The sequence below is a fragment of the Leptinotarsa decemlineata genome, unplaced genomic scaffold, assembly GCF_025532065.1.
Source record: "Leptinotarsa decemlineata unplaced genomic scaffold, Ldec_3_MD MMD2_tig00000035_RagTag_RagTag, whole genome shotgun sequence".
NCBI classification, from domain to species: Eukaryota; Metazoa; Arthropoda; class Insecta; order Coleoptera; family Chrysomelidae; genus Leptinotarsa; species Leptinotarsa decemlineata.
Window position 1 is genome coordinate 11,706,209 of NW_027412540.1, and position 16,277 is coordinate 11,722,485.

Below are 16,277 nucleotides of genomic sequence, written 5' to 3' on the forward strand. Positions count from 1 at the left end.
ACCAGAATCTCTGGATGATTTACGAGAGAGGATAGAAAATGAATGTCGACAATTAAATCCAGCCGTATTAAGCAATGTCAGAGAGGCATTTCAAAATAGATTATACCATTGTATGGAAGTGAATGGTACTCATTTTGAACACTTATTGTAACTTCATAATAAATAGCACAGTTAAAAAGATTAAACAGTTTGAACTGTTGTACAACCCATTTTATTACAGGCAAATAAGGTGAAAGTAAAAAATAAGTAAAATTTGTGCTATTAAAAGAAAAATTGTTTATCTCATAAACTAACCACTTTAACCTACAAGTATTATACATTTTTGAAATCAGCTCATAGAGGAGTATCCAAATTTTACATAAAAAATATGAGAAGTAATTTAAAAAAGAAGGGATGATGCTAGGGGTGAGGGGGTGGCTTTTCCAGTAGGTTTAAATAAGCCATAATGCTTGTCCCTTCCAACATAAATTGACGTGTTTTTGGATTTTTCCTGAATACCAGTATTACAAAAGTTATTAAAGGTGGATACTTTTATCTGAAAAGCACTGTATATCGAAGTATAATATGAAACCCAAATACATGAATTTTATTTGATGAAAAAATTATAAAAAACTGAATACAATGATACATACTCATCTCGACCAATTTTATTGAAATTATCCAAATATACATCTATCTTATGTAAACTCCAAAAAATGAAAATATTTCATTTCCTCCTTGAAAAAATTGAATCATTTTAGGCTATGTTCATTATTTAGGGATTCGTTTTTGCTACTACTACTACTACTACGGGAAGTATGTTTTGAAACTAGATTTTTGCAAGCTACAATTCGCTCAATAGAGCTGATTATTTTCAATTTTACACAGGATTTTCGGTCAGGAGCTCTCTCGAAAGTTTCGCTGAGGGTAAGTTATCATAGAATTGGCTAACTATGTGAGTTGATTTGTGAACAATTGTCTGGTTTCAAAAGTTGGACAGTAAAAAAACTTTCTTTAATCAGAAACGAGTTTTACAAATTTACTTTATAATATTGAAATATAAATATTTTCGGTTTCCTAACTATGGTACGGAACTTCAGATGGTGATTGATTAGGTCGTTTGAAAAAAGTTGCTTCATTTCTGAGATACAGCGCATTGTAGTTTAAAAAAGTTTTTATAAAATATCATAAATATCCTTACACCGATTCGTTTGATATTTGCTACACTTATTTGAAGTTATAAGGAGCTTATTCAGCCTCGACTAGATTGAAATTATTAGGTCCAATGAAGTCTCAGTGGACACCAAAGCCAACAATTTTGGAAAAAAAAAGTACGCCACTGACTAGTTGTCTCAGATTCTCATTTTTTTTTGGTTATTCGAATAAAAAAATACTTTTTGTCGCTTGTGTTTTCTTCATATCTAGCTGACAGTGATAGTGCTGTAATATCAGTGAAAGTCAGAGTAGTCAATTAGCGAAAGCAGAAGAAGCACGGAGAATTTAGTGAAGTCTTAACAGAGTAATTACATGTGCTGCAAAATTCAGAACGCTGAATGCAAGATTATGTGAAACTGGGAGTTGAAAACAAATGCAGGTGGTGGAAGACCAGAAACTTCAACAACGCCGAAACTAAAAAAAGCTATACTTGATGCGATAAAAGAAGATTCTTCAAATAGTGCCAGGAAAATTGCACTGCAGCTGGAAGCTGTATGGACAGTTCTGAAAAGAAACCTTCTATACCTATTTCACATACAGCGGGTCCAAGCTCTATTGCCACACCATGGCACACAATGATAATTTTTCACCAAATATTTTATTTTCGGACGAAGCTAATTTTTCACGAAATGCTTTTATGAACTTTCAAAATGACCATTTTTGGTTACTACTCATTTGAGAAAGTCATTTCTAGCAACAATTTTTGCTAAACGTTTGGTTAGGAATGATTGGTGATTACCTAATATGCCCATTTTTTCTACCAGCAATGAATCCCACACGGACTTTTTGCAAGATCATTCACCCATTTTGTTGGAAGAAGTGCCGGTACTTGTAAAAGGTAACATGTGATTCATGCACTTCGGGGCCCCAGTTCATTTGAGTGTTCTTGCTCGTCAACATCTCGACATCGCCTACCCTAATCGCTGCAGGAACTCAAAATTGGCTGGTTCGCAGTCCTGATATGAACCCTTCAGATTTCTATTCAAGGGGTCAACTGAAAACTCTTATTTATCAAACTCCCATACTAGATGTGAACGACTTGAAAAATCAAATAAATGACAATTGCAATGTCATAAGGGATATTCCGGGCTCAATCTGAAAAAAATTAAAAAAAACTACGAAAAAGTCAGTGACGTTCCTTTTTTTTTCAATATCGTTGGCAGCGGTGCCTACTTAAACGCCACTGCATCTAATAATTTCAATCTTGTTCGGGCTCAATGGTGCCTTATTACTTCAAATAATTGTAGCAAATTCCAAATCGATTCAAGGACATATGTTGATATGAACTTTTATTTTCAAAACTACCTTTTGAATTACTCACAGAAATTTCGTACAGTAGTTAAAAAACACCCTATATATAAAAAAAATATGTACCTACTAGTATTTCAAGAACATCGATGATAATGAAGTGGTTTCAAAAACAGTTTCCGAAAGCATTTCCTATGAATAAATCATGATTTTGTACTAGTGGTAGTAAATTGTTCAGCCAGTAAATGTTTTGTTATCAAATATTCACACTAAAACAATCAAGAAAGTATGTCCATATAAACATATGAGTTATTTATCAACATACAAGTAGAATAGTTATGCAAGTTCGAGCTCAAAATTCCATGCTTTTTTGATAAAAGTCCATTCTGCAAATTATTACACCTTCGAGCGGGTTCTTGTGGAACATCCATCTCGAGGTAGGTAGTCAGATCGTGACATCATAGCTTGTTAAAAATGAACTAATGCGTATTTTTAATGATAATAGGCGGATCATAACATACAACACATCGTGAGAAAGAGAATAAAATGATGAATTGAGAAGAGAGAAAACTCGTGCCAAGAGGGCGTCAATTCGTATTTTCATCAATAACAGTTGAAACGTGATGTGCAGCACATCAAATGAGAAGGGTATGTTAACAGAGAAAAAACAGAGATCATTGCGTGTCAAGAATTCTCTAATATGTATCTTTATTATCTGTATCTTCATTCTTCTTCATCCGTTTGATATTTGGTGATAGGTCTATCGATGGATTTGGCAATGTTATTGATTTCATAAGATCCGATGGTATTCTGATGATTTCTCTTTTAATTTCGAAGTCATAGAAATTTCGACTGTCCAGTTCCGCATTGAGAATACTGTTGAAGCCAGTCCATATTCAGCTTCTGGGTCCAATTGTGAAGGACTTGCCAAATCACTGCTTGCTGTTGATATTCGAATTGACAGCGTGATGATTACAGACATGACTGAGGCAAATTTTTTGACATCGCTAGTTTTATAGAAACACAAATGTTTACAGTACACATATATGATAACGATCTTTATTGTAAAAAAAACAGAAAACACCACATTACATTTTTTTTGATAAGCTACCTATTGTATTCTTTCGTTCTTTCGAAGGTTCAAGTGTACTATGGTACGTTCTTTGACTGAAGGTTTCGAATGTGGAAGTTGATCCCGCAAAAACACTGCTGTAAAATGGAATATTTTCATTCGTTCAGCATACTTGAACAACTCCACATTAAAGAATGGTCTGTTGGGTAGCTGCAATGGGATTTAACACCTTCATAATATTGAAATATTTTGATGGGAGAAACAATTTCACATAGGATTTGATAAAGTCATACAAACTTTATGTTGACGTCATCAAATATAGATGATATATCGCCGATGCTGCGCTCAACACACATATCTACATCAAACTGAATTTCTAGAACTGAAAGATGTTGCTAGAGATGTTCCGTCTTTATCTATATTTTGGATATGATTTCAATATATCATCATTTTATTTTTTCTTATTCTGCTGTTTTCAGAAAGCGTTTTGTGTTCGATTTCTAATTTTAGACCACGATATTGCTATGCTTGCCTCCACTTGTAACTATATCGCGCATCTTGCTAGATCAATTCCTTAAAGACAATGTGATCTGTTGCTCCAACAATACCAAGCAGACGATATCGGACTTTAGACGTACCATCAGATCCCACAATTTTCTTGCAAACCAAATTTAAGAACAATGTACCATTCAGGCGGAATGGCTGTCTTTGTTCATCTTTCACTGCCTGAATCACTGTGCATGCAGTTTTTGGCGAGTGCATTGGTTTGGGATGTGGGGGTTGAGCAAACCGATCATCGGATGCCTGCTTTCACGTTCCACGTAGCCCCGCTGGATACGGGAATGACAGAATCACTTGTGTTTCAGTTATTCCCTAACTGAATGGCACCCCGACGATGGCTTAATCCTAAGGTGTGTGTATCCGTGCCGAGAAGATGAATGATACTGAGCCTCTATCAGCTTCGTCACGGTAATGCGGGGCTCTGCCGTGATTGCCCTTCTTTCCCTAGCTACTCGTGGGACTTTTATGGACAGAGTAAACTTGAAAATTGTTTCTGACGCTGAGTCTACAGACAAGATGGATATAGAGCTTACGACTTCAACTGACCTCCCTGTAAATTTAAATTAGGAGCGAGTCTACAGAGGAGATGGATGTCGAGCTTACGACTCCAACTGACCTCCCTGTAAATTCAGATCAGGAGCGATCCAATAACTGAACTTAAAAAAAGATTTGGTGGTGCAGCCAGGAAACGACTGGGTCGTCTCACCAAGAGCGGGGTACCTTATGAAACCGCTTTGCACCAAATTCTGGAGCGGCGTACGCAGGATATGTCTCAGGTGGAGAAACTAACCCTAGGTTAGCAAACGTTTGCGCTCAAGTGATGATTCACCAAAACCAGAGGCGAAAAAGCCCTGCACTGTTGAATCTAAGGCATCGTCAGGTCTAGCTGGCGTGCAAAAACCCTGATATGGGAAGGTTGTCGCGGGTATCAAGGTAGGAATCTTGCCCCTTGAATATCCGACTACCTCATTAACGATGTAATAGCAGAGCATATACTTTGTGCCTGCCCCGCTGGGGACCGATTCAGGTTTTTAGAGTTCGGTGGAGCCATACTCTTACCATCTGACCTGAAAGACCACTCATCAGACAAACTAATCGGCTTCGTTGAGAAACTGGGTTTATTTGGTCGATTGTGAAAAGGTGTGAGCCACAATAAACCCTTGCGTGTGGTGGTGGAGGGTCGAATAGACCCACCTACTTTTGACCTTACCTAACCTCTCATTCAGATGAAAGTTACATGGAAGCTTTTTGTGCCTAATGATTGTGAAAACTTTTACATGAAATAATTTAGATACTTCATCAGGTACAATGTGTAACAAGATTTGTATGACGATGAACTTCTCAAATAAATATATTACATCACATTCAAAGCTTCATTCCAGGTATCAAGAATGGCGGTGAACGCAAGTATATACGGATGAAACTTCGACTCACGATTGAACGTCTGGATTTGTGAGAAATGAAGTTCAATCATATCAGTAGATATGATATCGTTTAGTATCTGAAATGTTAGAATGATGAACTCAGATGAGACGGTCCGCTGATAAATCACTCCAGATGGCAAAAAAATTTCAAATTTTTTGTTCGAAAAGTGGACATTCTATACGTTACACAAAAATGACGACTTATATTTATTATCAGAACACTCAACATTCTGTGAAAAACTTCGCTGGCTTAACCATTCATGAAACAACGGAAGTGATAATATACTTAGGAATATTATCGATATAGTTCTTCAATATCATTGAATATATCTTTCAAGAATCAAGTGAAGAAAAAAAAATCAATTGTTATGTGTTTCAAACATAACAAAAATTTCAACCTATAGGTCCCTTTCTTTCACTATCAGATAATATTATTCGATTGAATATTTCAGATATCAGTTATAGTGAGAATCCATGATACAGCTGCCCTCTCAACATTCTCAAACTGAATAGAATTTATTTTCATAGTCTGTAGTTTGATAAACTTGTGTTTTGCAAATAAATGATGTGATACTTGTTCTTTGTGCATAACGCAGCAAATGAATGAAAACAAATATTGAGATAAAATATAATGTAAGAGGACATATATACCACATTCAGTATATGAATGATTAAATATCAGTTATCATGTCGGTATTTGGATGAAATATCGTTAAGATGGTCAGGTTTGAATGTTGACTGAAATACCTTACCAACACAAGACTGTGTGCAATTGACAAAAACCATTTTCATTATTTTTTTCCCAAAAAAATTTGTAACTCCTAAAAATTCAACCCTTTCAATTTGAACAATTTTTTTATTAGTCAGTGGGCTATGCTTCAAGACAGATAGTACACAAATCTAAATAAATGAACTTCAAATGTTCATGCCCGTCTCGGATATACCTACTCAGTAGGTTGAATGGACTGTCGCCTATCAGAAAACAACTAATCCACTGGCTAATACCACGAACGGCGTTGGATTATATTCGACAGGCGTCAGTGCAGGAATCTTCACAGAAAATTTCCTGCATATGTAATACAACTGAAAGAGTCGACCTTCAATTTTGGAACGGGCACACTTGCTGACCGGTTTTGGGCTCCTTAGCCACTCATCAGTGCAAGATAGTGACCATCATCAACCTGAAGTCAACGATATTCTATAATTGAAAATAAAAATTCTTTCAGAGTATTTCATTCCCCGCCTTAAGTTGGAGCTAACATCAAAAATGTCGCACCATCTAGTGGACAAGGTGGGTACTAACTAACTGCATATCCGAAATTTGCCCGATTCATCTGCAAGTCTACAAGTGTGTCCGTTCCAAAATTGAAGGTCAAGTCTCTCAGTTGTATTGCCAATTGCATATGCAGGAAATTTTCTCTGAAGATTACTGTACTGACACCTGTCGAATATAATCCAACGCCGTTCGTGGTAATATCCGTGGGTAGTTGTTTTCTGATAGGCGACAGTCCGTTCAACCTACTGTGTAGGTATATACGACACTGACTTGAACATTTAAAGTTCATTCATAGATTAAACATTTTCATTAGTTCTGATTCGTTAAATATGAAATAATATCTAATATATTTGAAGTGTTATCGAAGTCAAGGTTGAAGACTCTGAGTACATTGGTATATACTGACACAACAGAGTATAGTTTCAATTTTTCAAACCAATGATTTTCTATGAAATGTTGAATGCTTACATGTCTATGCAGTCTCTGTATTACGTTTGTGAACGGCATCGAATAGATTCAAGATATTGCTTATTTTGATAAATAACATGGATTCCTGTGTAATATTAAATGCTAACATTGCAAATAATGCATTACTCACCTCAGGAATAGCCACGAACGATATAAGTACAATAGAAATCACTACGTTCACCCAAAATAACCATCTAAGGAAAATGAAATACGATGCTACCACAGAACCGAAATGAGATTCGATTTCTTTGATTTTCAGTTCCCAAGGTATGAACCACATAGATAAATTTTTCATCTCTCTACGACAGTGTTGCCATTTCTGTAAATTGAGAAAAATACTTTAGTAATACAAAAAATGGAAATATTATAGGAATTAGAAGAGTTAGTCATGAGAATATCTCTGACTACTTTTCGGTATTGCTAGGAAATCGAGCCTTCGTCCATCAATGATTGTTACGAATATAATACTCTTGAACTTTTCTGTGACATACTTTCTAGTATCACAAAAACGACTCGAAATTATTTCATTCTTGAATATTTTCCAACTGCCTCAGTAAAAGACATGAAACAATTCGTATATTCAAAACCCTTTTAAGAGAAGAATGCATCGCCTATGGCATATTGCTACAGTGATATATCTTTTCCAGATATGGTGATACCAACCTGTACCAGTAAAATATTCCATCTTGCTAGCATGTCTTTTGTTGAACGACTTTGTGCCAACCTTTCCTGCAATGCGCCTTCGTGTTTCTTTATGTATGCCTTCGCTTGAATAACTAACTTCAACTTTTTTCTCATATTCCACGGTTGCATTTTAACGCTGCTCAACACTTCTTTGTGTAATTTGATATTCTCGAAAATTTCTTCTTGAGTTACCTCGGCTTTTAGGTTATCGTCCATTGTTATGGCAGTGCTAAGAAAGTTATCGCACTTTACTTAAGAAACGAATGAGGATTCAAAAAAATATATGTGAAATATCAGAAAAAATGAGAAATAAAATTTTGTGTGTAACTAAAGTTAAAGGCAGTTCCGTCCTGTAAGGACATTTTCAAAACAAGAGTTCATTGTATTCGTTTGAAAATATCTTTATAGGACGAAACTGCAGTAACGTTAGTTAACGTTAGTTAGTTAGTTATTTCTCATTTTTCATAGTGATCTCCTACCATATAATAACACCTTTATCCATCAATTTATATATGGAATAGTTTGTTGTGAATTAATTCAAGTTATGAAAATACAAACACTGTCATAAGAGGAAACTGTGGAAAAAAGTAGTGGGTAAGAGTGGAGCTATCTATTCAGTCTCAATCGAATGATTATAGCATTTTAGTTTGTATACGAAAAAACTGTTTCAACTTTTTTATTCTCTTTTATAGAATAAAAAAATAGAAACTCATTAAGGAAGGAGGAAAGAAATAATCACAATAAAGATATTACACAAAAGTCTTTTTCAGATGAAAACTGGAGAAAAACTGTTCGTTTTGAACAGATTTTTTCATAAACATGAATACTAAATTATATAAAAACATTTTTTTACGCCTGTCATTAAAAGTGGCATTTTGTATGGTTGTCAAGAGTATTTAAAGATGATGTTCACAAAGTAGCGTTTTAAAAATATTTTCAACACTAGTGTTGACCAAATAGCAATAAACAAAACATAATTATTCAATTTTCAAGGAAGGATATATATATATATATATATATATATATATATATATATATATATATATATATATATATATATTTTCAATAATAAATTCTACAAAAAGGATTTGAAGCTTTATATCTTCTATTAATTATCTGCGAGCGCTTTCGACAGTTGGTAGTACTGTCATCATCTGGCACTCCTCAAACTGCTGTTTGAGAGTTTTTGATTTTTTGGGCCTATAACTTTGATTTTTCCGTTTTAAGAATGCTGTTACTTTGAAATATTTGCTTCTAATAACACCATTTTTAACTAGCGCACCCGACTTTATCGTTGAAAGCTTGATAATTATGTTGAAAGTGAGTTTTATTTTGTGAGTGAAAACGAACCTTACTTTCAACGGTCAACAATAAAGAAATATAGTGGAAAATAGACAAAAGTGTGTTTTTGTAGTGTATCCTCAGTGAACATGAATTTCCACAAAATAAACAAGTCGTCAATCGAAGAAGTGAAGTCATAAATAGCTATTTTCTCATTTAGATAGTACTTCAAACATTCGTAATGTAATTAAAACAAATTCTCACGAGAAGGCTACACTTGTCAATATCCAGAAAAATATTGATATAAAATTCAATTCACATGAAAATGTATGAAATTTCTTCTGTACCTCGAAATTTCTTTATGAATGATCATTTCTCTTCTGGTGATGTTATAAAATAAATGAGAGCTTCGTTTTGTGAAGTTATCCAAAATAGTGTTGTTAAGTAGGTGAGAAAAGAGTCTTGCCAAGAAATTTCCAAGTACACTAGGGATATCATGATATGTTTGAAGGTGATTGACAATGTTTCGTGATGAATTTCACTAGTTCGGACTTTCATTATCTACTATATAAAATGATTTGAAATCCCTGAAACAAGTAAAAAAGAATAATTAAAAAAGAATAGTTGAAAATAACAATTATATTAAGCAACAATAAACCTGAAATGAAATGATAGTGAAATAACCTACAAGTAAAAATATAATAATTGAAATAAATAATAATTAGAGGAATGAAAAAAGAAAAGAAAATTATAAAAAAATTAAAAAAAAGTGTAGAGATTCCAAGTCACGTTAGATCGCGACTTTTCGATTGTTGGTATCTACAATCGTCTTCGGGTGATGACTGGACTGATTCCTCCGAGAGATGACTTTTTTATAGGTCGTTGAAATACTTTCAATTTCTCCACTTTCCATTTTCCGCTTCACTGATTCCGTGAGAGATGACCGTTTGGCGGGAGTTGGTTATTTTTCGTTTTATGATGGGTTTCCATATGTTTCGTATATCTACGCTGGCCTGGCTGAATACGTTGTTGGACAACATGTATGCGGCTTCCTTAAATTTTCTCCTGAACCAATGTTCCTCTCTGTACGAAATCTCAGCTTGGGACCACTCGATGTTGTGTTGATGGGTCCAAACATGGTCTGCTATTCCTGATTTGCTGGTTTCTCCTCGCTGTGTGTGGTTCTTGTTCTCGGCAATGCGAACATTCAATGGCCTCTTTGTTTCACCAATATAGGATTTTCCGCACTCACAGGGTATCCGGTAAATGCAATTCTTGGAATCGCAGTCCGCGTTTGGGGGCCTGGTTTTCGTGAGGCCGCTACGGATAGTGTTACCGGATCTGAAACAGGTTCTGATGTTGTACTCGGAACCAATTCTTCTTATCCTCTCCGATAATCCTCTGATGTAGGGAAGTGCAAGCACTGGTTGTGATGGCTTCTCTTCCTTGCGAGGCTCCTGCTGTCTTTTAGCCAAAGTCTTTTCTACCATCGCTTTGTAGTATCCATTCCGCTGAAGATCATTTTTGATGATGTCTAGTTCCTTCTCGAGACCTTCCTTGGGCTCTGTAATACAAAGGAAGGTCTCGAGAAGGAACTAGACATCATCAAAAATGATCTTCAGCGGAATGGATACTCCAAAGCGATGGTAGAAAAGACTTTGGCTAAAAGACAGCAGGAGCCTCGCAAGGAAGAGAAGCCGTCACAACCAGTGCTTGCACTTCCCTACATCAGAGGATTATCGGAGAGGATGAGAAGAATTGGTTCCAAGTACAACATCAGAACCTGTTTCAGATCCGGTAACACTATCCGTAGCAGCCTCACGAAAACCAGTCCCCCAAACGCAGACTGCGATTTCAAGAATTGCATTTACCGGATACCATGTGAGTGCGGAAAATCCTATGTTGGTGAAACAAAGAGGCCATTGAATGTTCGCATTGCCGAGCACAAGAAGAACACACAGCGAGGAGAAACCAGCAAATCAGGAATAGCAGACCATGTTTGGACCCATCAACACAACATCGAGTGGTCCCAAGCTGAGATCTTGCACAGAGAGGAACATTGGTTCAGGAGAAAATTTAAGGAAGCCGCATACATGTTGTCCAACAACGTATTCAGCCAGGCCAGCGTAGATATACGAAACATATGGAAACCCATCATCAAACGAAAAATAACTAACTCCCGCCACGGAATCAGTGAAGCGGAAAATGGAAAGTAGAGAAAGTGAAAGTATTTCAACGACCTATAAAATAATCATCTCTCGGAGGAATCAGTCCAGTCATCACCCGAAGACGATTATAGATACCAACAATCGAAACGTCGTGAACTAACGTGACTTGGAATCTCTACACTTTTTTAATTTTTTTATAATTTTTTTTTCTTTTTTCATTCCTTTAATTTTTATTTATTTCAATTATTATATTTTTACTTGTAGGTTATTTCACTATCATTTCATTTCAGGTTTATTGTTGCTTAATATAATTGTTATTTTCAACTATTCTTTTTTAATTATTCTTTTTTACTTGTTTCAGGGATTTCAAATCATTTTATATAGTAGACAATGGAAGTCCGAACTAGTGAAATTCATATCATGATATATTTCCATGTGAGTGAAATTTCAAATCTTTTTTTTTTCATATGATACGTTTGGTAGTGTTCCTGTTAATGATGATTGTTTCAATTCCATTAGGAATATACGAACGGATTTTTTCTTTCAATTATCATCCGAGAGCCACTGTTATGCATACGCTCCACATCTAGTTTCATTGCAGTTACATTTTGTTTTCTTTCATTTTGAGTTTTCAACTGGTTTTGTTCAATGACGCAAATGATAACGCTAAAAAGCGTTTCATGGAAACATTACGGAAAATATTCTCGTTTCAATTTATTTGTATCATGATATTGATCCGTACATGAAAATTTTTCTTTAAAATCATTCGAATTGGTCCTTCCATTCAGAAGTTGAGTCTTGTGTATGAAAATGCTTGATTTAAAAAAAATGCTGTTGTGTAAACCTTCTGGGCGAGTGTCTCAGTTATTTTTCTGTGATTCAAGCGGACGCAAGCAAAATCTTTTGAATTAACAACAGCAGTAGCAACATTCAATGCATTGAATCCAGAAATGCATCAGTAGTTCAGCCTAGCACCACTGATGGAACCTATTAATTTTTCGATTTGACGTCTTATTGCGACTTGTTGCAAGAGTCCTGGAAAGCGTCGTTTTTCTTTGATATTCGTGTATTGAGTCCACTGATCTGATTCATAGATGACGTCTTTGAATGAGGAATTGCGTCGCCTCTACTCACGCAGGTTTTTCATTTCAAAAACAGTTGAGTCCAGCAATAGTTTCGTAGTTGAGCGTAGCACCACTAATTAAACCTATGGCGATTTGAAACAGCGCTGTCGAATGCTTCGTTTTTCGGCTCTTCAACATCTTTGAACAAATAGCCCTCAAGTTCTGGCACATATCGAAACCAAAATCGTGCTACAATAAAGCCTGTCAGCTCTTTATAGCCAGGCATTCATCACCAACTCAGACATACCTTTGAAATTTTGTTAGCAACCTCTCTTGCCAAGAAGACGAAAAATCTGACATCAAAACTGTGATCTGAGATGAATTCACATATCATCACTTCCTATATGTTGAGTCTATCGACCTCCAAGTACCTACAAGTTGCCTCCAAATGCAAGATACGATTTTCTTTCTTCAGGCAAATATTGATGTCATCAATGCAGGCAACATCATTTGTCTCAGAATTGATGACGAGCTAGACTGCGAAGATTCCATATGAGCCAAGACAAAGTCCTGACAAAGATGAAAAAGTACTAGTCTTCTGTAGTTATCAAAAATGCCAACACTAATATCTCAATACTCAAAGCGAAATAGGTGTAATCACTTACAAGAAAGGGTGATGTTACGATCATAGAAAGTTACTCAAAACTGAAATTCCAGTTCGAGGGCAGAGGGCAATAATAATACGATCATAGAAACGTATCTCAATCAAGTCAAGTTTGTTTATGATTTTCAGGCTTTTCTTTCAGAAATTCGAAGCAACCCATATTCTATTATTTGCTTGAAATACTCTTCAAGAAGGAAATTGGGGATGTCAGTCATGTTTGATTAGTTTGTGTAAGAACTCAATCAGAATACTTCGAAGTCTACTCGTTAGATTTTGAGGTCAATGAAGTAGTTAATTAATATGTATACCACTCATCAATGAATTCATTAGTAATGAAATGTGTTTCTTTATTACTAATAATTCATATTGTGGTAGTATTCCCAAGATAACTTTGCCATTGATTTCGAATGAAAAATTAACGAAAATGAATTCCTGCAGAATTATTGTGCCTTTTATCTTTAAACTTTATTGGTTTTCTTACTCCCCAGATGATGTCGTGAAGACTGATGATCTCCTTCTTCCACTTTCGGACCCAGGAAGATAGTCCGGGCTGAACGGAGAGCTAGATCTTCTACCACGTCTTCTGGATCTCTTCGTAGATGCTCTTCGTTGGATATATGGCATTTACACTAGCGGAATAATCTTCCTGGTCAGAGTCAATTGTTTCTGGAAAGGGATATATGTTTGCATCATAAAATCATTAGATATTACGTGAAATATTTTTCATAACATTTTGCAGAAGATATGGATCATTGAAAAAAGAAAATATATAATCATGACATTCATATATTAGGATATAGATGTCAGTTTCGAAAAATACCATATATCTGCTTTGTTTTATATAAGCTTTATATCTTAGTAGTAGTAGTACTGTCATCTTCTGGCACTCCTCAAACTGCAGTTTGCTACCTTGGCCGATTCACAGTTAGCAGGTGCCAGACGTTGATGAAAACATTACTTACATTCCTTAGGGCCAGTTCTAGTTTTTTACGTATATTTCAAAAAATATTGTAAGAAATTGAAAAAAAAAACTGCTGAACAGACACTTTGAAGCTCCCCATTCCATACACAGAACACTACATTTCAACATCCTTCACACCAATCACCTTCGTATAAAATGAAGCTTTTGTCACCAAGACTGATAAGCATTTGAGTGAAATGCGTGAATACAAACATGAATACCTACATATATAATCTGCTCAAATCATATTCCTTCCTTTTGGATTCATCGTAGTCGCGAAATATGCGACGGACTGTGGCTGCTCATCGTTTTGAGGTTCAACTCAGTACGTTTCGAACTTCACGTTTCATTTGGAGAACTGCTTTTTCGTAGAATAAACTTCCTGAGAACTTTTTTCCAAATGGATTTATTTTCCAGCGATTTAAATTCAATGTGAATCGCTACTTTCACACAGGCACCGCACTCAGAACGCCTCAAGAATTTTTCTGTAGTGCTTGTGTTTTGTCCCCAAAATAAACCACGATCTCAAGAGGACATCTATGTACTGGAAGCTAAGATCCACGTTCCGGTAGATGTATCGATTGGGTATGTATCTAGGTGCGTTCACGGACATCCGCAGGCATTTATTGACCTTTGGATATATTAGACTCTGTATATTCCTACCCACCAGTTCCAAATAGTAGAGACTGAGATAGTGTTTATGCCGAGCTTTCGACACCATACCGAGCCTTTTTGCAATATGTGACTTGTACGTTGGCTTCATTCGTTCAAAAAATCTCTTGTTCCTTGGAGACGGCGTGTTATCACGGTTGTGTCTTCTTCTGGACAAGTAGCATCGCCTGACTCTTGTCAAGGTTGATGCTAATTTACCAGAGATTGGCCCACTTCTTTAATCTGTCCGCTTGTTGTTGCAGGTATCAGTTCTTCGGTGTGTTCCTTGAGTCTTTCTATCATGAAGCGTTAGCCTTGTTGAATGTAGAAAACAAGACAGGAATATCAGCTAACTCAGTTCTAACGAAGTCAGAATATCAGCTTAAGTTGATATATTTCAAATGGACCATATTATAATTATTGTTGAATCCTAACTCTCATAAATCATCTCGATTATTCATTGAGACACCACATCGCACATCTAGATTAGACGAAGATATTTAAAAACCACCACTTCTACATCTTTTGGTTTTCGTAGCTCAATGCATTCCAATTCGAAAAACTGATGAAAAGTTCTGTGGAAATTTCTATCGTCATCAGAATCTGACAATATGTTACCAAACGGCTTCAGTAGAAAAACCAGAATTACCTACGTTTGTTTGAAGATGGTTGACAATGTTTCATGGTGCATTTCATCAGTTCGGACTTCCATTGTCTAATATAATATAAATTAATTTGTAATCCCTGAAAGAATCTGTAAAAAATTAAAAAGATTTGCTGAAAAAAACAATTTTATTAAGCAAAAAACTGGAATTGCAATGAAATAACATACAAGCAACAACCAAAAAAACCTAAAAATTGAACTATTAACACGAGCTGAAAAAATTAAAAATTATCAACAAGAAATGAAAATTCAAATATAAAATCAAAAGATTCCAAACCAAGTTACTTCACGACGTTTCGATTGTCAGTATCCACAATCGTCTTCGGGTGATAACTGTTTAAAAACCAAGTTACTTCACGACGTTTCGATTGCTTCGAAATCTGACTATCTATAGGTCATTCGACTGCTTTCACCTATCCCCTCTTCCCTCTCTTCGCTTCGTTGGTTTTTTAGCGAGAGCTGACCGTATTGCAGAGCTCGACAGCATGGTCTATTAGACTCTTGATCATTCCTCTTTTAGTCGATTGATGGTGGTTGGATTCCTGGTTCAGATAGTGTCCTGTATGATTGGGTTTTCGATATACAGATGTTTCTCATTTAGTGTTGGTCCACTTCACCAATACGTCTAGGAATGGTAATTCGTTGTGGACTTCCTTCTTCATTGTGAAAGTGATGGAAAGACTGACGTTGTTGATGTGCTTCAGGAAAGTGTGTAATTCTGCATTCACATGGTTTCATATTATGAAAATCTCGTCCACGTATCTCAACCAGACTCGGGGCTTCTTGTGGGCTTGTTTGATGACCAGCGCGGTGCAGCCAAGTGCAAAGATGGACAACAACTGGTTACAAAAAATGAAAAACTTCACATATGCACGGTGTCACCAACAGGAGCTAACC

The 16,277-nt window shown here is 35.8% G+C and overlaps 1 protein-coding gene across 1 annotated transcript in view; it reads right to left on the bottom strand.

Moving 5' to 3' along the window:
- Tmc (Transmembrane channel-like) overlaps nucleotides 1-13,728 on the bottom strand; it is a 68,307-nt gene extending 54,579 nt beyond the window's left edge. The window contains exons 1-3 of the mRNA XM_074171889.1: nucleotides 13,586-13,728; nucleotides 7,907-8,156; nucleotides 7,374-7,562 (exon numbers count right to left, since the gene is read on the bottom strand). Coding sequence (XP_074027990.1) covers nucleotides 7,374-7,562; nucleotides 7,907-8,156; nucleotides 13,586-13,728 — 582 coding nt within the window. The remainder of the gene's footprint in view (nucleotides 1-7,373; nucleotides 7,563-7,906; nucleotides 8,157-13,585) is intronic.
- Between the last annotated feature and the right edge of the window lie 2,549 nt (nucleotides 13,729-16,277).